This window comes from the organism of the source record quoted next, unplaced genomic scaffold (genome assembly GCF_019419815.1).
Source record: "Pyrus x bretschneideri cultivar Hongxiangsu unplaced genomic scaffold, Pyrus_bretschneideri_v1 Contig81, whole genome shotgun sequence".
NCBI lineage: Eukaryota > Viridiplantae > Streptophyta > Magnoliopsida > Rosales > Rosaceae > Pyrus > Pyrus x bretschneideri.
Window position 1 is genome coordinate 589,176 of NW_025999822.1, and position 25,449 is coordinate 614,624.

Consider the following 25,449-nt stretch of genomic DNA (forward strand, 5'->3'; position numbering starts at 1 on the left):
GTTTTCGACTCCAACGTCGCTGACACCCACCTTCTCCCCACCATATCCTCTGATCTACTAACGCACCCGAGGCCTAGGTTGACGACCTCACACCAATCTTGCTAATGAGTAGCAAAAGATTTGGGCAACCAAGCCTGCACGAGGAAGACAACGGAAGAAAAAAAATAGTTTTTTATTTTTTATTTATATTTTGACATAAAAAAATATTATTTATTATTATTTTAGTATTTTTAATATAAATGCTAATATTTAATTAGATTTGTGGGACCGACTTATGTAACACATAAGCACATAACATAAATTTTATCGAAATTGTAACAGAATGACCACATTGATTTGCAATATCCATTTTCAAGGACTACATTGATTGATTTTCAATTTCGGGGACCATCTTGATGAAGTGGTTCAATTTCAAGGATCATTTGTGATAAAAACCCCTAATGAAATGAAAATTGAGTAATTTGGTTTTAAGTAGTTTCCAAAAAAAAAGAAAAACTTTCCAATTTGTTTAACTTTTCCTTCTATTGGTAGTCAAAAGTAAATCCAAATTCAACTAAAAAACTAATTAAAAACAACTTACCCATTTTGTTTCTTGCTTATTTCTCTATAAACCTAGCTTAAGACTAATCATAGAACAGAAGCATAGTTTGATACATGCTCCTCTCACTCTTATTGTTTTTGTTCGAAAGTCATCAGACTCCTAATCCACATTTTGTCAACATTTCATCAAATATATGAAAGGAATATGTCATGTAAGTAGTTTGTTTGTTTGTTTTTTTTTTTCACTTTAAAACATGTTTCAATGATTTGTTTTACTCAAATTTTGAAATTGGGGTCTTGATTGATCAATTATTTCATCATTCGTTTTAAAAATATAGCAGCATTTTTTTATTTGTTTTTATGACAGAGATGTATTATTCATTTGTATGATAAAGATGTATTATTCGTACTCTATTTCCTTTATTAGGTTTTTAAGCATTTTTTATTTGTTCAGAAAATTATGTCGATTGGTTTTAGTGTAGAACCACAATTTTAGTCATGGTATCATAGCATGTTAGTTCATGTGTGAAGCCTAACGGACACACATGCTTCATACATGAAAGACATTGTGAGAGTGTGAATGGTTGCTAACTTAGCAATAATGTGACATTGATGTTAACTTCATTTCTATAGTGGATTTTTTTATGCTTAAATGTCAAAATAGTTCCTATGTTTATCCTATAGGGTCAATTGGGTTCTCGTGTTCTCAATTTGGCCAGACTAATCTCATGTTTACTTTTGTTAACCAATTCTAGACAATACGTTAAAATTGAGATGTGTCTTGCACGTGAGATGGTAGAAATGTAACTTCATTGTAAACTCATTAAACTCACGCAAGACATGTCAATTTTAAGGTTTTTTTAACGAATTGGCTAACAGAAGTAAATACGGAGACCAATTTGGCCAAATAAAAAGCACGGGGCCAAATTGACCAATAATGTAAAACACAAGACCATTTTGATGTTTAAGCTTTTTTTCACCTAAGTCTATGTAGTTGACTATTATTAGTCATTAGGTCCAAATTTGGAAACTTGACCCATAATCTAAAATAAGTCACCCTAATAAGATTCAAAAACCTTTAAACTACTATTGAATTTACAACGAAAATAGTACACATGTGTTTCTGCTGCTCCTATTGCTAGCAATTTAATTTCATTTGGTTGAGACTTAAGGGTTAGGACTTCTTTGTTGATTTGTATGATGAGGAACACTCAACAAAATTATATGTTTTCGCTTGCAGATCCGTTGCCGTTGTTGTTCACCATTGTACTTGTATTCCTTTCAAGCCTTGATGATATGAGTGGTTCCGTCAAAAGTAGGCGAGATGTAATTTCAGTGCGCCATGCTGCTGTTACCACTGATGATCTCTGATGTTCTAGAACTGGGATAGATGTTTTTCGTGAAGGTGGCAATGTCGTTGATGCATCAGTAGCTGCTGTTCTTTGCTTAGGGGTTGTGAGTCTAGCATCAAGTGGGCTTAGAGGCGGAGCCTTCATGCTTATTAGGCTAGCCAATGGGGAAGCACATGCCTTTGATATAAGAGAAACTACACCTTTAATTGCTTCTGAGGTTCGTATTCTACATGCTTTATTGAATTCCTTTCCTCAATTGATTTTCACTTGAGTGCAAATAATCACCATCGCGTGAAACATTCTGATAAGGAACATCACACTTTTAGCTGTTTTGATAATTACATTTTATTGATGAAAAGAAAAACCATCCGCATTTTTGTTTACCTTAGAAAATGTGAAACTTCACTTTTCAATGTAAAAATTCATTTTATGGTCATCAAAGATTAGAATGATCGGTTAATTGGCTAGAAGATTTTCTTTCCACTAGGATTCTTGGCAGGCAATGGAAGTCGAAAAACAACTTTGCGGAATTGATACTAATGATATGTTCTTTGATTCAACAATTCGTTATTGTATGAGCAAGTTCTTCTTTTAGATTTTGAATGAGCTTTAGAGCATATGCAGAGTTCAACAATCCACTCCTCTCAAATAATAGGACTAGGAATAACAACATTGTGGAGCCAAAAATAATCACAAGGCGACACGTGGATTTTTGGGTTAAAAAGACAAAATTACCCTCGAGGCACATCGGGATTTCTACACATAAGCAGTGGGCAATCATCCCTCAACCAAGTCAAAAGTGCCCAAAATAAGTAATAATTCAAAACCTATTTCATCCATCCTCATCAAATCATCTCCACAAGGTAACTCCCAAATCATTCCTCTTTTATTATATTAAGGGTTATTATACAAAATGGTCCCTGAGATTTGCATGATCAATAAAAATGGTCCCTGAGATTGAAAATCAATAGAAATAGTGTTTAAGATTGTCCACCATCCATGATTTTGGCTATTCCGTTAAAAATGATTTTAGGCAATTTTCAAAGCTTTATAACTCAATCGTTTGTTCATCATCCATGATTTTGGTCCTTCCGTTAAAAACGATTTTAGGCAATTTTCAAAGCTTTGTAACACAATCGTTTCTTAACCAAATTCGACCCATAATATATCAAAATGAAGATAGAAAAGTGTAGAATAAGATTATACCTATTTGGAAGCCCAATGGTTGTCGGAGATGGCCGGAAAATAGCCTGAAAGGTGAATGGTCCGAGGGGAAAACTGGAAAACTCGCCGGAAACTGGGTAAACTTTAAGCGTTCGTAACTTCTTCAATACTCAACCAAATTGAATGATTCAAAAATGAAAATAATACTTCTTGACGAGACGAAGAGAATGGTACCTTTTTCAAAGGCTAACTTGCTGTGGTTTGGTCGGACAACGACTCGAAAGTGGTTAACCATTTTTGAGTTAGCCACTTTCGAGCAGTTTTCAAGCCAAACCACGGCAAGTTAGCAGTAAATATGATTTTCATTTTTGAATCACTCGATTTCATTGAGTATTCAAGAAGTTATGAACGTTTAAATTTTACCCAGTTTCTGGCAAGTTTTCTAGTTTTCCTGCAGACCAATCACCTTTCAGGCTATTTTCCGGCCATCTCCGACAATCATTGGGCTTCCAAATAGGTATAATCTTGTTCTACACTTTCTTATCTACATTTTGATCTATTATGGGTCAAATTTGGTTAAGAATAGATTGAGTTACAAAACTTTGAAAATTGCCCAAAAAGTTTTTAACGGAATGACCAAAATCATGGATGGTGAACAATCTCAGGGACCATTTCTATTGATTTTCAATCTTAGAAACCATTTCTATTGATCATACAAATATCAGGGACCATTTTGTATAATAACCCTTATATTAATTAGCTAATCAATTAGGAAATTATTCTATTAATTAGCTAATTAATTGATTTATTATTCAATTATTCCTAATTAGCTACAAATCATGAACCTCACCCAAAATACCAACCAAGTGGCCGGTCCTCCTCCTCCTAAAGGGGCCAGCCACAACCCTATAAATACTACATCATTCTCTCCAAAACTGAAGGCCAATTTTCTTGCTAAATTCTGTAAATTCTCCAAAAAAGTACAATGACAAGGATTCGGAAACCTCGATGAACGAAACTTCCTATGTTCAAAGATCAGGATCGAATGATGGAGGACGAGACATAACCCCACCACGACGATCCATAAGGCTCAACACGATGGCAAGAAGATTAACTTTACCACCAAGGAGCACCATCACCATGGCAGCCACGGGGACTGCCGTGGCAATGGGGAGTGAGCCAGCTCCATAGCAGTGAGCCCACGGTGACCAGGGGTAGTGGGGCAGCCACTAGCTCTGGCCCACGTCACTTTGCAGCAACAAGCCAAGCTGCTGCCCTAGCAATGCAAGCCTAGCCTCACACCCACGTGCGCCACATGTCGAGTAGCCCACTCCCGTGGCCCAGTCTGCTTCTGCGGCCTAGCCTGCTCCCATGGCCTAGCCTGCTCCCGTGGTTCAATCTACTCTCATGGAGCCTGCTCCCACGACCCATCTTGCTTTCGTGGCCCAGTCTACTCACGTGACCTTCCAAGTAACCCAAATCAGTTCAAGATTAGTTCAACCGTCTCGGCTTTAAACTTCTGGGCCTACGATTGAACTAGGGGCATTTTCACCATATTTCTCCGCGGATTTGACATTTCCCAACTCAAATCTCGCACCCGGAGTCTACCACACTTCCATTGCTCAAGGAGACGCATTCCTTCTAAGCTCTTCCAACCTAAATGGAGAATAACATTTGTCTCGACAAGTTATAGAGTTGACTAGCGCCCTTGCACAACAGATGACCTTGGTGAATCAGCTCTTGCAGCACACCGATATGCAACGTGCCCTTGACGAGGAGTCCCGAAGTAAAACAAGGGCAGACGAATAACCTTTTTAGTAACGTCCCGGCAAGCAACCAACCACAAACTGAGCGTTCCAGCAGTGTACACTCTCGACCTGGCCCCCGAGATAGCGTATACTCTTGTCTTAATGTGCAGAGGAACGTGCACTTTCGGTTAGGCCCACAGACCAGCATACACTCACCGTTAGGGTCAAACTTTGATAATCAACATGAGCAATCTTCCAGGCGACATGTTCATTCGCGGCAATGCCAGCAAGGAGCATCATCTACTTCACATTGGAGTGGGCAACACATCGGATGGAGAGAAGCAGTCACTCAATCTGGCTCAAGTTCAACCAGTAGCCTGCGAGCTACCCGCTCGCCTGCTAGACGAGCTGAACACATAGAAGAGCAGCCTAGACCAGCAGGTCACGACCGGGGGCAGCTGAAAGCTCCATTACCCAACAAAGACAAATTCAGGAAGAAGTTAAGAGGCTCTTGACCGAACGATTACGCGATTTCCAAAGTAACGAAGCTACTAACAAGACGCTCCGATGAGACATGACCAACATAATCGAGTCATCTTTCAATGACAAGATTGAGCAGACGAAACTATCTTATATAGATTTACAAATACAAAGATTATTTATGTTCTGACAAAGGTAGTAGCTCAACCTGGCAAGCGAGTACCAGAATGACACACAAGCCCAACTACCAAAAATTGGGGGCAGTCCTTATTCTCAACACTCTAGACGATTCAATACTGAAGTAGCACATTACCAGTAGCCAAGCATCAAGGACCTAGTGGTCCAATTCCTCCTATTGTGCACAACCTGGCCCACGCCAGCCCCAGCTCTGCTTTCACAACCGTGCCTACCTGTTCCACGACTCCCGACAGCCATTGATCTATCACCATGGTTCATAATTGTGCCAATTTTGCACTACGGCTCCTAGCCGTGCCAATTTTGCCATGTTGCTCGCGTCAACCAAGCCTCAAAAGGGCACATGATGAAACACCTAATGATGGTGCAATAATTCTGGAGCAGCTCATTGCGCTTACATCCTTACATGGGTTCCATAAACAATTCAAAGTCTCAAGCAGTTTACCAAACGAGACCTCGCAAGCTAAAGATTATTTCAGTTATCCAGCAGTCCAGCTTTCCTTAACTGCACTCACGACAACGACTTTCAAGCTCTACAGTGTGAGAAGGTAAACTAATTGCTCTCCAGTGCGAAAGGGTAAACTAATAGCTCTCTAGTGCGAGAGGGTAAACTAAGGGTAAACTAATTGCTCTCCAATGCGATAGGGTAAACTAATTGTTCTCCAGTGTGAAAGGATAAACTAATAGTTCTCCAATGCAAGAGGGTAAATTAATTGTTTTCCAGTGCGAGAGGGTAAACTAATTGATCTCCAGTGCAAAAAGGTAAACTAATTGCTCTCCAGTGCAAAAGGGTAAACTAATTGCTCTCCAGTGCGAGAGGGTTAACTAATTGCTCTCCAGTGTGAGAGGGTAAACTAATTGCTCTCTAGTGTGAGAGGGTAAACCAATTCCCCGACACCCATCTGGGTAAGTTCTCCAGTGTGAGAAGGCCACATAACTCAAAAGATCGAATGCTTGAAGACCAACTAGGCAGCAAATGGTCATGGGGCAGTAGCCACTTTGCGCTCAACAGTTCACTCATTCGACTGCTCCATCTACAGCAGCTGAGAAATCAAACTCAAGTAGTTTCCTTATTTTTGGCAAGCAGCCCAGACGAGGCAGCCCAAACCGTGGCTCATTCGACTGCTCCATCCTGGCCCCTGCCAGCCGACGTGCCGCACCACCCCAACAGCTGCCCCACGACAACACCATCCAAGAAGAAGACAATGAGAATTAAGTTTTCTTACATCGATGCGACCCGGAGAAGACAAAGAAATCAACGGAAGACGATTCTTTACACGGGCAAGCAAAGAAGAATGCTACGGGAGGGGGAACAAATATCCTCAAGTTTTCTCTCTTTCTTGTAGGGATAAATAATTGTCCTCCGAAGTTGATTTAATCCCCTACTTACGGTAGGCTTAAATAGGCTTTGGAGGTGATTTATTTCCCTTTCCTAGAAGAATCTAATTCCAAGTCCACCTGAGAATCTGCATCAAAGCTGGAGATTTCTACACCTGCTAATCTTTCCTGCGAGCAACCCAACAAGTGTGGGGGCATTTGTGGAGCCAAAAATAATCACAAGACGACACGTGGATTTTTGGGTGAAAATGACAAAATTACCTTCGAGGCACACCGAGATTGCTATGCGCAGCAATGGGCAATTATCCCTCAACCAAGTCAAAAGTGTCCAAAATAGGTAATAATTCAAAACCTATTTCATTCATCTTCATCAAATCCTCTTCACAAGGTAACTCCCAAATCATTATTCTTTTATTATATCAATTAGGAAATTATTCTATTAATTACCTAATTAATTGATTTATTATTCAATTATTCCTAATTAGCTACAAATCATGAACCTCACCCAAAATACCAACCAAGTGGCCGGTCCTCCTCCTCCTAAAGGGGCCGGCCACACCCCTATAAATACTACCTCATTCTCTACAAAACTCAAGGCCAATTCTCTAAATTCTCAAAACACTTTTCCCTCAAAATTCTAACTTTGGCATCGGAGGTTCTTCAGCTAAAGCCCCCCCAACCAAATTCATCGTGAGCGCGTGATGCTCTTGACCTTGACCTAAAGTGTTATTTGTTTTGTAGGTACAATTTTGTCCAAGACGAAAGAGGAAGAAATTTGCATCCACAAACATGCTAGCTATTTTTCAATAATTTCGGTTCAAGTCTTTGCAACTATGAACACATGTGGGTAATTTGCGTTTATCCTTTTTAGTTGGAATTACACAAACAGTATCTATTTGTGTCAAAATTTTCTATTTTCAGAATATGTATGCTGGCAATGAAACTCTGAAAGGTAAAGGCCCTCTCCCTGTAGCAATTCCAAAGGAACTGGCAGGTCTTCATGAATCTTGGAAACAACATGGAAGGCTTCCGTGGGTGAGACATGCTGTAACATGAAACTGGCAGAGACACTCAGTCAAATTTCGAAGTTTGGTCCCATAGCCTTCTATAATGGATCGATTGGATCGAAATTGGTTAGAGATATTCAAAAGCTTGGAGGAATACTAACAATGAAGGATTTGCAAAATTATAAGGTTAAGTTGAGGAAGCCTGTATCTGCTCACACATTAGGGCTTAAAATATTGACTATGCCTCCTCCTTCTGGAGGTCCTCCGATGATACTTGTGATTAAATCTTTGTTCTTAAACAAGTGTTACGCAATTATTTTTGTTTCTTTTGTCGTCTCTTTTGAAGCTTCTAATAAGTTTATTATGAACTATCCTGGTCAATTCCACTCTCAGATGCTAAACAGTCTTTCACAATATGGAAATGCTTCTGGAGTTTCTGCTTCTCTTTGGACTCATCGGGAAACTGAATCATTGAAACATGCTTTCGCCATGAGGATGAATCTTGGTGACCCTGAGTTTGTAAATGCGACTAGAGTTCTAGCCGATATGCTTTCTCCTGAGTTTGCTGAGGAGTTAAAGAAAAGTATATATGATAACATGACTTTTGATCCCAGCCATTACGGTGGCAGGTAAGTATTGGCAAGAAGTTAATTATTCATTAGATTATACATTCAGATAACTATTTGTTATTTTATTGGTAGCCAAATTCAATTTGATAAAATTAAATTATACATCCGTACAACGACATTTACAAATTACTGCAATTTTGTGTTGAGAAGATCACTAAATTGATTATCATCTGTATTATTGCATTTATATTGGCAGTTAAAAATAATTTAACATTTCTAAAAGAAGTTTTGTTTGAAATGTATGGGATTTTAGTCTATGTTTATATAAAAACCGCCTAAAAACTACTATAATGCGCTGTGTAACTTGCTCCGAGTCGCATATCTTTGGTTGTACTTGTACGTAGATATCCTATTATTACATAAACTCCTCAACCAATAGTTGTCAGTATAACGACTCGTTTCCTAACAGGTGGAGGAAAATCAATGACCACGACACCAGTCATTTGTCTGTCATAGATCCTCAGGGAAATGCCATCTCCATGACTAGTACTGTGAATGGATACTTTGGTGCTAATGTATTGTCGTCGAGTACAGGGATTGTCTTAAACAATGAAATGAACGACTTCTCTATACTTGGAAATGATTCTACAGGTCTACCACCAGCACCACCCAATTTTATCAGGCCAGGAAAAAGGCCATTATCGTTCATGACACCTGCTATAATCCTAAAGGTAATGCGTAACCAATATGGAGAAATTATTAGAGAGAGAAATAGTAGATGGGAGAGAAAGACAGAGAAAGATACGAGAACTATACATATGAAGGCAACGGAAATATCAATGAAAAATTTGTTTTTTGGCATACAATTAGATTGATCATGTGCTAGCGGATTAATAGTTGGGAATGCTTGTAGGATAACTCACTTGTTAAGTTGGAATAAAGCGTTTCGCACTACTAGATTAGATTTATCAATTACACATATACTTTTCTCTAGCTAAAGTCCATCAGGAAATGAGTTGAGTGACATAAATTATCGTACTAGAGTGGTCGTATTATTTCAAACCTACATTCAACGTCTTGTTTATATGCGTGACAGGATGGCCAACTAAAAGCTGTCGTGGGTGCAAGTGGGGGAGCCTTGATCATTCCTGTGACTGCAGAGGTTCTCGTAAACCATTTTGCAAGGGGAATGGATCCACTCTCTTCTGTCATGGCTCCAAGGGTCTATCATCAGGTTCCCATACAACTTTTCTCAATCTTTTTTCTTGCATTGAGCTGTCTTTTGTTTGACTAAAAGAGAGGTTTCCTCCTTCAATAGTCATAATTTTAATTTAGTTATCAATTAAACCTACTGATAAGAAGAATTTCGGTATAAGCAGCTATTACCTGATGTGGTTCATTATGAGAACTGGACGTCCGTGACTGGCGATCACTTTGAAGTTCCTGCTCAAACTAGGAGTCTTACAAAAGAAGGGCCAAGTCCTAGAGCCTCTCCTCCTGGGGCTATTTGCCAGTTTACAGTTCAAGATATAAAGGCTTTGAAGGATAATGGATGCATTCTGGAGATTGTGGCAGTGAGCGATCCAAGAAAAGGTGGGGTTCCTGCTGGTTTCTAAAAGTGTGGACTGTTGCTATGGAAGTGAAGCTAGTTGTTGTTTGCTGATATTGCATATTAGCTTGAACTTGCATATTAGCGATTCTCACTCAAGGACATCAAATTCTCCAACAGGGAGAGCAAGAAAATGCCCAAACATTCGCAATTTTGGAGAAGCAAGTTGGTCAAATTGCTGCAATATTTAGTAAAAGAGACTAAGAAAAATTTCCAAGTGAATCCAAATCTAATCCGATTGAGCGAGATGTCTTCCATGAAGAAGATAGTGCCTACACCACATTGAGAAGTGAGGAGGATTTCGACAACGAATTGAGTGAACTAGCTTTAGTTGAAGAAAAGAAAGAGTATTCAATGTTGGAAGACCATTTGCATGATCTAACTAGTCAAATCACAACCAACGAGAAGCCACTTTCTGAAGAACTTTGATTAGTTAGATCATGCAGATGGTCTTCCAACATTGAATACTCTTTCTTTTCTTCAACTACAGCTAGTTCACTCAATTCGTTGTTGAAGTCCTCCTCACTTCTCAATGTGTGTAGACACTATCTTCTTCATGGAATACATCTCGCTCAATCCGATTAGATTTGGATTCACTTGGAAATTTTTCTTAGTCTCTTTTACTCAATATCGCAGCAATTTGACCAACTTGCTTCTCCAAAATTGCGATTGCTCATTTTCTTGCTCTCCATGTTGGAGAATTTGATGTCCTTGAGTGAGAATTTGCAAAAGTTGAGTTGTTGGTTGCTGATATTGCATATTAGTTTGAACCATCAATGCAAAAGCTTCTTCCCATGAAGGTTTTTTGGGTTCCATGGGTGTGGCTTCATGCATAAACTTTGAGAATTGAGCACTAGAAGGCCAATGTTCCATTGAAAATTGCTGCCAAGCTATCTCTTCCCTACAACGGGAAACAATGACACGAAATTAAAAAGTAACAATGGAAAAGGAAAATAATAAACAGAAATTAAATATTTCGTAAAAGAAATGTAAGGGAAAGAACTTAAAAGAAGGCAGTGCCAATAAGCCTAATAACTAATGGACAAAGAATTCCAGCACAAAGAGAATCATACAGTGGGTACCGCAACCTTTTTGGTTTTTGTTTTCTTTTTCTTTTAAAAAAATAAAATAAATTTAAAAAAAAAAAACTATGAAAACTAAACTAGAAAAATTAAGTAAAGCGCAATTAGCAAGCTGAATTGGAATTAAGGGGCAATTCCCGGCAACGACGCCAAAAACTTGATGTATATTTAAACTAACCTAAATAATAGATTAATTTAAACCAAATTAAACTCGCAAGCGCACAAATCAATTGTAGCAATATATGCAAATACAAGGTCGACCCCACATGGATTGCTTTTAATACCAATTTAACCAATTAAGCATGCTAGACTTAATTAAACAAACAAAGGATAGATTGAATCGAATAATTGAGTAATTGATTAACACTAAAATTAATAAGAAAAAGAAAAGACAACTAATTAAAATAAGCAAATGACAAGAAAACCTAAGGTTATGAATTCACCAATAACAATCCTATTTACTTTTCTTAGCCAACTACTATCCAATTACCATGCCAATGTTAAAGGTTATTCTTTCTAAGGTATGAATTAATCCGTGGTCAGGCATCAACTCTTATATCTCTACATGATAATTATATTCTATTGGTTAGACATACAATTGAACACATAAAAACCCATTAAGCATAAAAGAATCATGTCAACCAAGTAGGACTAGCTTGATATTGGTCATCCTCACTAATTTGTCTACTCTTCTTAATCTTAATTCCAATAAACCTAATTGATTGGTCATCCTCATAGATTTATCTAACTATCTAGATGCAAAATTCCTGAAGGTGATCAATCATTAGAAATTCGAACCTAGAATAAAATACACACAAAGGTTAAGAATATAACATGGCATATAATCGGATAATAATTGACAAAGTACTTCACAAATATTCATGTCATGGCTTCATCATAAACCTTACTTGGGAAACACGTCATCTGTATTGTACACCAGTTTTGGGGTCGATTTATCTTCTAGAAAATTATGTAAAAATATGGAAAACGTAGCTATATATCTTATCTTTCCATGCATTTATCGCACGTCACTGGAAAAAATCGAGAAAGCCTTCAAATCTTCATTCTCTCACAGTTGTGCAATTTTGATGGGAAAACAACTTATGCGGGATTGATTTGTAAAACTGGAATGAGCTATCTTCCACTGCAAAGTGCTTTTAGCATTCTTCTGAAGATTCGTTTTGTACTCATGGACAGCCTTCCCCGATAACTCCACGGACCGGAGTTGGTGTAGTGACTTCAATTTCTTGAAACTACGCCAACTCCGGTCCATGGAAAAATCGAGAAAGGCTATCAAGGGGCCAAAACGAATCTCCAGAAGAATGCTAAAAGCTATTTGCGGTGGAAGATAGCATACTTGCACACTCCGAAGGATCTCACACCTAGAATTTGATATTCAAAACCTTCAATAGGGTTGGATGTATAGAAAGCGAAGAGAAACAAGATCAAGATCGAGTTCAAAAAGTTCAAAAAAATTGTGGAGGTGGAGTTTAAGGACGACACTAGGAGCAACAAATGACGATGAGGACGAGTAGGAATTCAGTTTTCCCTTGTTGTGATTCAATTATGTATTCAATTCATGTTTTACTAATGCGAACAAACATTGGCATCATGTTTTCCTCATGTATTCAATTCATGTTTTCCTTATGTAAACTTAAATTCGAACTGACCATTTGACTATGGGCATTGCTTTGAGGTGTGAGTCGCTAGACTTGCATTATGCTAATTACCTCGTCCCTCGTCAGTTTATTATTTATTTTTTTGGTTGGTGCAATTTCTGTTTGTTTATGGATTCAAGTGGCTTATTAGCATGCCCTTACCGTTGGCATTTTGTCTCATTGGACATGATTACCTTCTATGGATGATTACTAATTACTTTAAATCTTCTACTCTGTTATTAAGGAGAGATATTCATAGCGATTTCCCACTAAATTTGTATAAAGAACTGTCAATTTTCCCCTGAATTTTAATTTCAATCGATTACTCTTTAAATTGTAAATTTAGCCAATTGAACCCCTGAAGTTAGATTTGAGCAATTTTCATCCAATTTTCCATCCAACTCAGTTAAATGTGCGACACATGCCAATTGTCTAAGGGAAAAAAAATAATTTTATCCCTAATGTGGACATTCTACATTTTTCCCATCTTTTTCTCTTACGCTAATTCGCTCCGTACACCTTTTGCTTGAATTAACCATGAAAGTCTAATTAGTAATTGCAAAATATTTGGCTTTGTGCCCAATTTACCAAAACGAAATCAACAATTTTTACAAGAATTAGTTTTGCACTTCGAGTGCTTTAATAAAGTTAGCAAATTACACAAAAAAATATGCACCAGTCTTGCACCTTGTGCCAAAATCAAAGAAACCTATTAAATTTATAGTTCTGCAGTATAATCCTATTAAAAGAACAACTTAATCTCAACAGCAAAGCTCTTCATTAATAGCAACAAAGTCATCCAACACATCATAGTTAAACTCTCTATGGTCTTGTGTCATGCCCTAGACCCTGGGTCAGTGGAAAACTTAACCCCCTACCCAATACACGTGGAAAAAATAAAACAAAAAACCAAACTTCTCTTAGAAGGAACACATGACTTATGAGTCATGAGATGCAAAGCCAAGTGGCAACTCATGATAGGTGAGTGCCACATCATCACATGAAGTGTCATATGAGTATGTAGATACTTGACAAGTAAGATATATAGATGGCTTGCTAAGGCTAATGTGTTGTCAACAAAATTAATGCTTTGATACCATTATGTCACGCCTCAGATTCAGGATCGGTGGAAAAATTAATTTTGTGCTCGTTGCGTGAGTAAAAAGTAAAATAAAACAAAAGGATGAACTTCTCTTATAATAAGAACTCCAAAAACCAGTACAAGATGTACAAAAATAAATGAAACCCTTAAATCTTTCTTGTCTAACACAACCTCAGCTCATCTAACACATGTCCTGTGTCGACCCTACAATGTCTAAAATGGATAGGGTGAGTGAAACCACCGTTAGTAGGGACATAGGTCTTATCTATAATAATTGTCAAGGCTAAACCAAGTGTAATGCAACACGTAATTAATTATAACATGTGATCATTTTTTCTTTCTTTAAAAATGGAGATAACTAGTGGCAAGTCACGGTAGTAACCATTTAACTAATAAACCATGTATGTAGCTTAACTTTAATTACCCATCCGTTAATCTATATAATAAAACACGCGGACCTGCACGTCTCATACCATTCATTTTACTACTGCAGTGGTGGTTCGAATGCTCTATTCTACAAACTAACACTCGTAACTCAATCATCCCGAATGCTCAATGATTGTTAGGGATGACGCTGGAACTTTTGTGGCTGCTGCGAGCAAGAACTTCCCTGATATCTACTCCGCTTTACACGCTGAGGCATAATTAGTGGCTAGAGAATGTTTGTTTTGGGCAGTGGTAAGGGGTTTTACAAATTTACAAATTGAAGGTGATCCTCTTCACATTGTTGGGGAGCTCTCGGACTCCTCCTCGAATTGGTAAACTCTCGGTCAAGTTGTGGAGGATACCAAAGCTTTCTTCCCTGCAGTCATTGAAGATTTATTTGCCCACATCCGCCGCCAGGCCAACATAGTTGCAGCTTGCTCGTTATGCTCTTTCAATTAGAAGTCCTTGTGAGTGGTTGGAGACCCTCCTACCTTCATTTTGGATCTCCTCATTGAGGATTGCTTGTAATCTCTCTCTGTAATCCTTGATGTACTACCTGGGTTAAACCTTGTTGGGTTTCAACCATAATTAATACATAATCGCATCTTTTCAAAATAAAAATTAAAAATTCACTTTTGCCTCTTGCTGGTACCTACGAGAGTCGAACTCAACCACACAAAAACTAGTTTCCATTTCCATTTCCCAACCTCTGAATATTTCAATAAAATTCATCCACTCCAATATGCAATGACACATGCATGTAATCAACCTTATAAAGATATCCACATTATCGAAAATAACAATAACATGTCAAGGTTCCAATATAAATAATTATATCAGTTATAAACATACTAAGTAGAACACATATTTCACAAAGTTAAAAAAAAACAAATACCCCAATAGTGACTAATATATGCCCACGCACAAAGTTTGTATTTTTTACTTTAGTGGTTAAAATTGAAGGAGAGAGGAAGAGAGTGAAAGAGAACATGAGAGTGAGAAGAGAGGGAAATAGCATGTTTTTTAATTATTTTTTTTAATTAGAGATGATAAAATTACAAGTAGGTGAGGTTTAAAAAAAATTACAAAATTTTGTATGTGAAATTACGTTACTGTCCTTAACTTTTTTGTTGTGATAAAAAACAAAGATGCATTTTCACCCTCTTTTGATTGACAAAGAGAGTTTCATTAATGAAATTTTAGATAAGTTTCTCAAGAAACTCCCTATCTCAAATTCAAAGCTAAAACAAAAATTCACGTCACAATTCACTACCGCAATTGTAATCTTAAATGAAGATCCACGTCACAACTCACTACCACTACCATAATTGTAATTTATCTTCTAACTTAAATCTTGATGCATTGCTTGACTCGGATGAAACATAAAATGTGAAACGTGAACGATGAATGTTGATTATAGGACTGGGACAGGGAGGGGACATCTAATGTTGGGACAGAAAACCTTAACTCATTCCCTTCTTCCTCAGAAGCAGAGCTGCAGAAGAACCCCACTGCCATCCAGCACTGACGATACTCTGAAAATGGGAAGTGTAAATAACAAAGCCCGACCATTCATCACGCAGCACCACCAGCATCCTATGTGCACCCGCACGCACCAGATCGAAGCCCTCCTTTTGGTCGCCGCCTCCTTCTTCTTGACTAGCCTCTTAGACCGCTCCTTCATCCCATTACATATTAAATCGATGGACAAGAACGACAAAGGCTAGAAGTATGAAAGATTACCATGGAGTGGGTGCTCATGACAATCCTAAAGTGTCTATGGGAAAAGGTTATAGCCATTTGTGTTGCAATTTTTGTGAAATTGCTTCTTTAACTGCAGAACATGACAAGTTAACTGAGTATGCACCTCATCGTTCAATTGAGATGCTTAGAGGTTTGGAAGAAATAAAGAAAAGCCTTGGCGAAAAAGATTGCACAAGTGGTGTTCAAAATTTGAAAGGCATGGTTGATTCAACTGGTATAAAGAACATGTTGAGACAATGGTTGAGCCTAATAATTGTGAAACAACAATTGTTTGTGGAGTTAAAAGACAAGCTACAGTCGGACGTCTATGCCGTTGACTGAAGGACCCGCTTGAACAAAAAGAGTCTAAGTCGACATCCAAGAGTTAAAAAACTCCCGCAAGACGACATATAGCTATGGAGGTACTTAAATTGTATTATGTGCATGTACAAAGTGATTAATGTGTTATCTTGCAAATGTAATTTTATTTTTTTGGTCAAAATTTTTTTGTAGGAATTTACTTGCACAGGTGAAAGTTCACAAACACTCCATAATGTAGGACATGAGGCTCATTTATTTGATAGCTTGCCTCAAGTAAGGACTTTTAACTCTTATAATTTTAATAAAGTTATACCAAAATTTAATTTCTAGACATAAGAGTTGAGCTTGAGAATTCAAACTTACTCTTTAAACATAAATGTAGGTTAAAATACACAGGCTACTGCTAAATTCGAGGTTTCGGACGAGGAAGAAAGAGGAAGCAGACCTATTTTTTGTGCCTACGTATACTAAATGCGTTCGGATGATGGGGGGTCTTAATGATAAGGAGATTAACCAGACATATATGTGAAGGTAAATTCTTTTTCATTTCCTTGAGGAACTTTAAGCCTATGTGTTTAACCTCTTCTTATCGTTGCTTGAGCTCGGTGATGTTCTCTGTATTTGATGGGGATCCATTTAAGCTCTTGTTAATTTATGCTTATTTGGTGAAAATTCTTGCAGGTGTTAAGTCGAATGCCATATTTCAGGCGATCTGGTGGCCGTGGCCACATATTTGTTTTTTCAAGGTGCGGTTGTTTCATGATGGTCATCAATGCTTTTCTTGTTTCCGACCTAAACTGTTTCATATGGTGGATAAGTAGTTGTTTTTCTGTTGTATATCTCTATCAGAAAAAAATTTGGGACATAATGTTGATTGTTGAGCACACATGTTGTAAGAAGGGTAAAAAGAAATAACTAATTTGGATTTTTAGCTCTGTCTGTAAATTGAATTAACTGAGCAGTTTCTTGTCTTTACCTATTTGTGTGTGATTTTGAATGTAAAGCGCTTATATCCGGCAGATCCTTCTATCTGACATAGGTAGAAGGAAGAAATCGGATTTTAAACATTATATTTTTGTTGTCATTTTTATGGAAATGATGATTTCAGGCTTCCAGTTGCATCAAGATGCCATGGAAAGTGTGATAATTTATTATATTTTCTTATATTTTAATGCTGAGAAAATTGTGTAAACTCCATCATATCAATGCGATGGGAAGAATAGATTATTTTGAACACCTGCGTGACGCCAAGTTCTGCTTTGCTCCATGTGGGGAGTCATCCTGGACTCTTCGATTTTATGAGGCTTTCTTTGTGGTCTGTCTGTCTTTCTTGCTTGCTCTCTCTCTCTCTCTCTCTCTCTCTCTCTGCTCCCACTTCCCTTTATCTTTCTAGACCTAAACATGTAAGATAATAGTCTTGTAGAAATAATGCTTTTCTTGCTGCAACAGGAGTGTGTACCTGTGATATTATCAGATTAAGTAGAACTGCCTTTCCAAAATGTTGTTGACTACACCCAGATATCAATTAAATGGCCATCCACTCGAATAGGTCCTGAGCTTTTGCAGTACCTAGAGTCAATACCAGGTCAAATGCAGCACTCAGTGCACTTGTTGCTCTGGTTAATGTTTGTTTCAGCATACCATAGCTAAAACTTGTCCTTTTTATTTATTTTAAATGTTGTGGTTCATTGTTGTTTCTCTTGTGCAGATGAATATATAGAAGGGATGATAAGCCGGGGCAGACAAGTAAGATGTTTATGGGCCTATGCTTCAGAATCAGCTTCATGTTCGGCAATGCATGCGATTCTTTGGGAGCTTCAGAGGAAAGTTAGGCTGTTTCACCAGTCTTCAGAAACATTCTGGTTGCACAATGGAACTGTTGTAAATAGAAACTTGGTCGAATTTTCGGAGTGGAGACTGCCAATGCCTTTGCCTTGATTATGGCATGGAATCATCTATATAGCTTCTTTGTATAGTTTCTGTGTCTTTCTGAAGTTCATATGTTCATTATTTTTTCATATCTAAATTTTTTGTTGTAAATTGTTTATAAACAATTTTTTTCAGCTTAGTGAGAAAAATCTTACCTCTCTGGGACCTTGTGTACTCCATAGAATTGTAAGTTAATATGAGGGTGGATCCATTGGCCTTAATTTACTATCATTTTGAATTTGATAATGCATTTTTGCTTGCCATACACAGTTAATTACTTAATTTGTCTGGGGAATTTTTTTTTTAATCAAACGATTGTCTATACTAAATTCATTTAAACTATGAGTTGAGGATTCAAACTTTATGTTTGCAGTTTGCCAATGAGTTGATTCTGCTTCGCAGGTATTTGTTTTTTGTCTGCTCGCATCCACAGCTTCTTGGTTAAGAATGTTTATTTTTGCACTCGAGATTCTATTTTTGAATTCCGCTTCTCTGAAAATATAACGGACTCGTAAATAGGACGCTTAGAACTAAAAGGTAAGCCAGCGCCAAAGAGATTTGATTTATTGATCACAAGTGATAAAATGCCACGTGTCAGTCCGAAAACGATTAGGGAAAAATCCAGGATTTGTGCACCACAAAATACTCAAAATCCCAGAAGGACCGAGAACCTCAGCTTGTACAGCACTCGCTTGCCAAATGCACAAAGTTTGTTAATCAAAACACTTTGTATTGGTCTTTCCAGAAAACTTTAAAGGGAGTCTGAATTTCTCACTCGTCTTGTGCTTCAAAAGTGGTGGAGGAAATGAGAACAGCCTCACTTATCGGTTGGAGCTTCTCCTGGACTCATCAGCGGCAAGCAATTCCTTCGTACAATTTGGTTGTTCAGTCTTCATTGGAGGATGGAAATTCCAGGACAAAAGTTGGCTCACGTTCGACAGAGAGTGGCTTGGTTGATGGAGAAGCTGAGAATTTCTCCGGGATTTTGAAGAGACGATCCGTGTTGCTTTCTGCAGGAGCTTCTTTGTTTTCTTCTCAAGTGTTGGGTTTTCCGGGAGAGGGATTGGCAGTGGTGAAACAAGGTCTTCTAGCCGGCCGGATTCCCGGTCTGTCCGAACCGGATGAACAAGGTTGGTATCCTTCATCTTACACTGCTCGTAGCAAGTTAGCAACAAACAATAGTTAAGAGAAATAAGGAAAAACTACATACAATGTAGAAAACCGATTTCCGCACGCCCCTTTTTATTTCTGGCCTTCGGATTGAATGAACTAAAAGAGAATCAAGGACAAAAATAAATAGGGTGTGCAGAAGGAGAAAAGGAGTACGGAAATCATTTACCTATAGGAAATATTCTCTTTCAAAATCTACACATTTTAGTTGTACTATGAGATATTGTGTTATCCTCTGCTGCTTTTGATTAAAAAAAAAAAAAAAATGATCTCGTGTTATCCAGACGGTATTTGGACCATATTTCATGTTTCACAAATACTACGAATATTTGCATAAAATGGAGCATAATCCATTATCCATATGCATAGACTGTCCCTTTTGAAAATTAAAAGTTCACAAGGCCGAAGGAATTGGTATTTCAAGACAAAAATTGCTTTTCTCTGCCTTTGATTATATGTAAATGGTCTCATTCACTGGTAAGTATATGCTTAGACAGGTTGGAGGACATACCGTAGACCAGATGAGAAGTCTGGAGGGCATGGCGTTGGTTGGAGCCCTATCATCCCTTATCGCTTTTCAGTTCCTCAGGATTGGGAAGAGGTAATAATCAAATCTGTTAAAGCCAAGAGCTTGTGTTGTACATGATATTGGTGTTGCTAAAGAACGTGAAAGATTTAAACTTGAGTTATCCTTTCTTGCATCTTCTCCTCCAATAAATCATGTTTTACCTTCTGTCTGAGAACTGCCTCAATTTTGCATATTTGTCTTCTTTTCCATGCAACAGGTTCCAGTATCAATAGCGGATCTAGGCGGTACAGAGATCGATTTGAGATTTGGTAGCCCAAAGGAGGGACGCATTTCTGTCATTGTCGCTCCTGTTCTGAGATTTGCAGATAGTGAGTCTTGATATAAATCAAGATTTTTCCTTTTATTTCTGCAACACGACCAAAAAACTCAGATGCCAATGCAGTTATATTAGCTGGGTCAATCTTTAACATGAAACTTAAACTCTTGTTGTGATTCGCAGATTTAGATGGAGATGCCACAATTGAGAAAATTGGACGTCCAGAGACGGTAATCAATGCTTTTGGACCCGAAGTTATTGGTGAAAATGTTGAAGGAAAGGTTATGAGCATAAATGTTGTACAAGACTCTGGAAGAACATATTACCAGTATGAGTTGGAGCCACCTCATGCTCTGATAACAGCAACTGCAGCTGGGAATCGCCTGTACTTGTTTAGCGTAACTGGAAGTGGTACGGATACTTTTTCTACTTTGACATGCTTCTTATTATGAAAAAAAAAAATGATTCAATAGCCATACCTAAAGACATAATAAATGCATACTTGCTTTGGATTTTGTAGGTCTTCAATGGAAGAGGCATTACAAGGACTTGAAGAAAATAGCCGACTCCTTCCGTGTTGTCTAAGTCATCTTTTGTAATCTGAGGTAGCATAAAGATAAAATCCTTCATTTTGATTTTCATAAGGGGAAAAAGAAGGAAAGTCTGTGCAGTATAGATGAGTTCTTTGTTACGACAATTGGCAAAATTGTGTTGAACGTGCAGAATACGTTGTTGCTAAAATCTCTTTGAAGATCCATTGCTCTGATTTCATGTTCAGAAGTAGATACAAGCTGCCACTCCAGTTTTATTCAATGCCTCAACCAACCATTTCCGTTATCCATTGCTGTGATTTCATGTTCAGACGTAAATACTCCTCTGATTTTACGGATAAGCCCGACATTCTGCTCCCAATCAATTCTTTGCTCATTATAAGGTTGTTTGAAAAAAGGTGTTTGAATTCGTTGAAAGAAATCCTCTGCAGGATCGCCAGAACTAAGCTGCCTTTCAAACACTATGTTGGCATGCAGTAACTAAGGCGGGAGCTACCACCATGTCTTAAACTGCTGCTCTTCCACGGAACAATGGTTTACCTAGAAGTACCATATACACGTTATGAGCCACTGGGCACAAATGAACTGCGAGCCGGAGTCTTTTCAAAGCCTTCGCTTGTCATGTCAATCCTGGTCCGTTCAGCTTTCTCCCATCTATCACAGGCAGCATATATATTTGACAGAAGCACATAATGTGAATTATCACCTGACCCAACGTTTGAATCGAGGGTGCTAATATCCTTCACTACTTGTTCCGTCATCTCCATATCCATATAAACCCGGCATGCTCCAAGCATAGCCCCCCAGACCATGTCGTTTGGTTTGATTGGCATTCTCTTGATTAAAGCATAAGCCTCTCTTAATCTTCCTGCCCGTCCCAAAAGGTCAACCACGCATCCAAAATGCTTAATCTCCTGCTACCAAACCATATTTCCTCCATCTTGGAGAAAATTTGTATGCCCTCATCCACAAAACCCCCATGTGCACAAGCCGACAGAACAGAAATAAAGGTTATATCATCAGGCCTTTCATTTGAATCTTCCATTCTTCCAAATAATTCAAGAGCCTCTTTGCATTGTCCATGAATGGCCAGTCCCGAAATCATAGCATTCCAACACACTGTGTTCCTTTCAGTCATCCCCTCAAAGATCAACCTAGCATTCATCAAATCGCCACATTTTGCATACATGTCTACAAGTGCATTCAGAACAATCTGACTAAGCTTTATCCTTCTATGGCCTAACATGTTATGTATATCCTTGCCAATGTCCAACAGCCCAGACTGAGCACAGGCAGATAAAACGCTCACAAAAGTAAATTCATCTGGCTCAAAGCCTTCGGCTTGCATTTTGTGAAATGAGTTCAAAGCTTCTTCACAAAATCCATTTTGTGCATAGCCAGATATCATCGAATTCCAGTTCACCAAGTTCCGGACTGGGATTCTGTCAAAGATGAACTTGGCTTCCTTAACATCACCTTTCTTGCAATACCCAGAAATCATCGATGACCACACAAAGAAATTACGCTGCGGCATTGCCTCAAAAACTTCCCTTGCCGCCTCCATCTGCCCATTGCTAGAATACCCATCAGCCATTACAGTCCACACAACCACATTCTTCAACTCCTGCGGAACCTGATCAAAGAATCGCCTAGCACTAACCGTGTCTCCACTCCTCGCAAACCCGTCGATCATCTCAACCCAAGTCACAGATGTCCGCATAGACATCTTCTCAAACAAAAACAAAGCAGATGTTTTATCCCCACTTCTCAAGTACCCACCTATCATCGCATTCCATGTGACCACATTTCTCTCAGGCATATAATCAAACACTTTCCGGGACTCAAAAACTTGCCCGCATTTCGCGTACATGTCAACCAATGACGTGCCAACCAAGACATCAGAATTCATACCAGACTTGATAGACTCGGCGTGCAATGCCTTCCCACGATTTACGCACGAAAGAGAAGCACAGGCCTTGAGAATCAAAGGAAGAACGCCTAAAATGTAGATTCCTTGACGCCGAATTCGGGTGTACAGGAGAAGCGCTTGTGCGAGTGATCCTTGAGAGAGGTGATTCCTTATAATGTAAGACCAATTTGCAGGATTTGGTTTTTCCGTTGTTGTGCAGAAATCATGGATTTGTTTGAGGTACTTTGGATTTGAGGGGATTTGGTTTTGGTTGTTTTGAGGAGGGCAGTGGGGATTTCCATGTGGGATTTGTGACATAGTTTGTGATTCGAAGTGTTTTTTTTTTTTTTTGGTAGTTTCCACTTTCCCACTGGAATTTAAACGATGCGCAATTTGGAGGGAGATTGGATTTCTCGTCATCCGCCGAAGAGGGATTTTTTAGGTAATCTCTCACTTGTTATTTAAACTTTACAAATAATTTAATTGTTCACTACGAATTTTCTATATTAAAAGAAAACCCCTTAAAACTTAAAAAATCTCTCACTCAATCATAACTTAATGCAAATACGAATTGCATTTCCAATCCCCTTTATCAATTTTTTTTTCTTCTTAAAACTAAAAAACTTGCAGCCACTTAGTACTATGGTCTAGTGGTATTATTCTTTACTTGTAAATGAGAAATGTTAAGTTCGATTCTCGTCAAAAATGAAATTGAACTACATTATTATGGCAAACTTGTTATAAGGCTTAGTCAACTTCTTCAGTAGATACTACCATTTGTTATAATAAAAAATTTATAAAAAAAACAAACAAAAAACTTGCAGGAGCTTCAAGAAGGAGGCAGGACTTTGTGGGCTGGAATATGTTATTGAGCCCTTGGGCCACAAGGCCTGTGGTGGATTAATGTTGGACCGAACATTATTCTCTTTAGAGAGAGGGAGAGATGAATATACACTGGACTAATAGTTTGACGTGGTATACATTGTTGTTTCAGTGGTGATCATCAAGTTTAACCAAATTCACTTACGTAATCTGTTCGTCTTCTAAATTTTCAAAATAGTCGATTGTCGTGGTCAAAACTCTAGCTGATTATTTTTTACAAAAAAAGTTATGTAATCTGTTGTTAGAAATGCGAAGGGAAAAATATACTTAAATTTTAACTGTTGTCATCTGTCAAATTCTGTCGTATATCTTATATGTATCTATGTTCATACAAATTAAAGAACAAGGTTTGTGAATTGTGTTTGCACTGTACCTCCTATATCTCTCTCAATCTTTACTCCCTTCCCTTTTGTTTTTCCTAGTCAAAATTTCTCGAAATTGTTCGTTGTCAATTTACATAACGTTCGTGTTTATAATCAGAACCGTTCATATTATAAATTATCCTATAAAGATCACATCTGCAAAAAAAAAAAAAAATCAATTAAAACTAAGGTCGTTCAGTCATCAAACTGTTTTAAAACAAATGAACGGTATTGGTAAAAGCATTACGAATCGTCTATTTGCTATAATATATTGACTAGACAACCTTAGTTTTAATTTATTTTTTGTAGAGATGATCTTTACAATGTGATTCATAATATGAACAGTTCTGATCATAAACATAAAATTCTATGATTAAAACACTAAAAATTCTGAATAGGAGTTCATACTCATCTTTGAGTAGCCAAGTATTGTTGCTTTTGTTATATTTGTACTTGGTAATAGTCAAATAAATATAGGAACCTCTAAAATCTTGAACAATGAAAAATACTTATTTTGGTGATATAAATGCCCAACACAACTTTCGTTGATATATAATGTAAGGTCATCTCTAACTAATCCGGCCAGAGAGCTATAGAGCTGAAAATAGTCCAAAATGACACAAAAACTTTCTCCAACAGAGGGCTAAGCCAAAGGGCTTGTGGGCCCCACCGAGCCAAAACCAACCAATCAAGCCAGCGAGATGGCCATCTCCAGCCAGCCAACTAGCCCTCTTCTTTTTTTTTTTTTGCCCAGCCCACTCTTTTTTTTTTTCCCCCAGCTTAGCTCACTTTTTTTTTTTTTTTAATTCTAATTTTTTTCCTACACCATTTCTTGTATACTTTTCATCATTTCATATTATCTTATCTCATTTTATTTCAATTCTTCACATTTCATACTATGACCCTTTGGCCCCCTCGGTTAGAGATGGTTTTTTTTTTTTTGTCACAGGACTGTGTTTGACCTATGACCATTTGGCCCCTAGGTTGGAGATGGTATGAAATATGGCATGATACTGTTCATTAAAATATTAGTTTCTTGGAGGACTGTAGGACTAAAGCGAACCCTTTGGTCCTCCTTCGATTGGAGATGGCCTAAGTATTTAGAGACCAAGCAAAAACCCGAAGTTTTGACTTGATCTGAGAAGATTGGTGATAGACTATACGTACGTAACTTACATGGCTAAGGTTGTATTCTTTAACACAAAATTACCCACGTACTATAATACATTATCAAGAAAAATCAATAATTCGATTAATCTCAATACAAATAACCAGAGTTCGTCTTGGCAAAATATGAATAACCATGTCTACACGTGTGTGTATACACGAAGGGCAAAAAGTTTGTGATAATTTGGTCAGCCTTGCAAATAGCTTTCGTACGATTTAATTAAGTTGACATTCAGAGTACAAGTAATAGACAAATGAATAAACTATGAAACTAAGAATATAATTTTACAATCAGGAAAA

General features: G+C 37.8%; 3 protein-coding genes and 1 pseudogene across 4 annotated transcripts; 3 read left to right on the forward strand and 1 right to left on the reverse strand.

Annotated features, from left to right (window-relative positions):
- Positions 1-1,764: 1,764 nt before the first annotated feature.
- LOC103966300 (glutathione hydrolase 2) lies at positions 1,765-10,038 on the forward strand. The gene is given in 7 exon segments (XM_048575891.1): positions 1,765-2,109; positions 7,739-7,850; positions 7,853-8,100; positions 8,218-8,453; positions 8,863-9,124; positions 9,490-9,627; positions 9,773-10,038. Coding segments are annotated over 7 exon segments (1,578 nt in total). The 3' UTR covers positions 10,010-10,038.
- A 5,635-nt stretch (positions 10,039-15,673) lies between these two features.
- On the forward strand, positions 15,674-18,473 carry LOC103966301 (annotated as a pseudogene).
- Positions 18,474-18,846: 373 nt separating this feature from the next.
- On the forward strand, positions 18,847-21,119 carry LOC103966283 (psbP domain-containing protein 4, chloroplastic-like). 2 transcript variants are annotated; one of them, XM_048575956.1, is made up of 6 exons: positions 18,847-19,393; positions 19,931-20,034; positions 20,219-20,330; positions 20,462-20,689; positions 20,799-20,883; positions 21,002-21,119. In XM_048575956.1, exons 1-5 carry the CDS (start codon positions 19,069-19,071, stop codon positions 20,861-20,863), a joined length of 834 nt encoding a protein of 277 aa, XP_048431913.1. In that variant the 5' UTR covers positions 18,847-19,068; the 3' UTR covers positions 20,864-20,883; positions 21,002-21,119. The 2 variants fall into 2 exon arrangements, with proteins under 2 accessions (XP_048431913.1, XP_009377705.2); XM_009379430.3 differs by having other exon boundaries at positions 18,848-19,393; positions 20,799-21,044.
- Positions 20,908-23,270, reverse strand: LOC103966284 (pentatricopeptide repeat-containing protein At3g21470). Its single transcript, XM_009379431.3, is given in 2 exon segments — positions 20,908-21,761; positions 21,764-23,270. Coding segments are annotated over 2 exon segments (1,767 nt in total). The 5' UTR covers positions 23,159-23,270; the 3' UTR covers positions 20,908-21,389.
- Positions 23,271-25,449: the final 2,179 nt, after the last annotated feature.

What these genes read in the sequence shown, in the direction of transcription:
- LOC103966283 (XM_048575956.1), top strand. Translation starts at nt 19,069, where the DNA reads ATGAGAACAGCCTCACTTATCGGTTGGAGCTTCTCCTGGACTCATCAG. An exon ending in TTCCTCAGGATTGGGAAGAG is followed by an intron (nt 20,035 to 20,218) that starts GTAATAATCAAA and finishes TCCATGCAACAG; the next exon opens with GTTCCAGTATCAATAGCGGA. An exon ending in GTTTAGCGTAACTGGAAGTG is followed by an intron (nt 20,690 to 20,798) that starts GTACGGATACTT and finishes TGGATTTTGTAG; the next exon opens with GTCTTCAATGGAAGAGGCAT.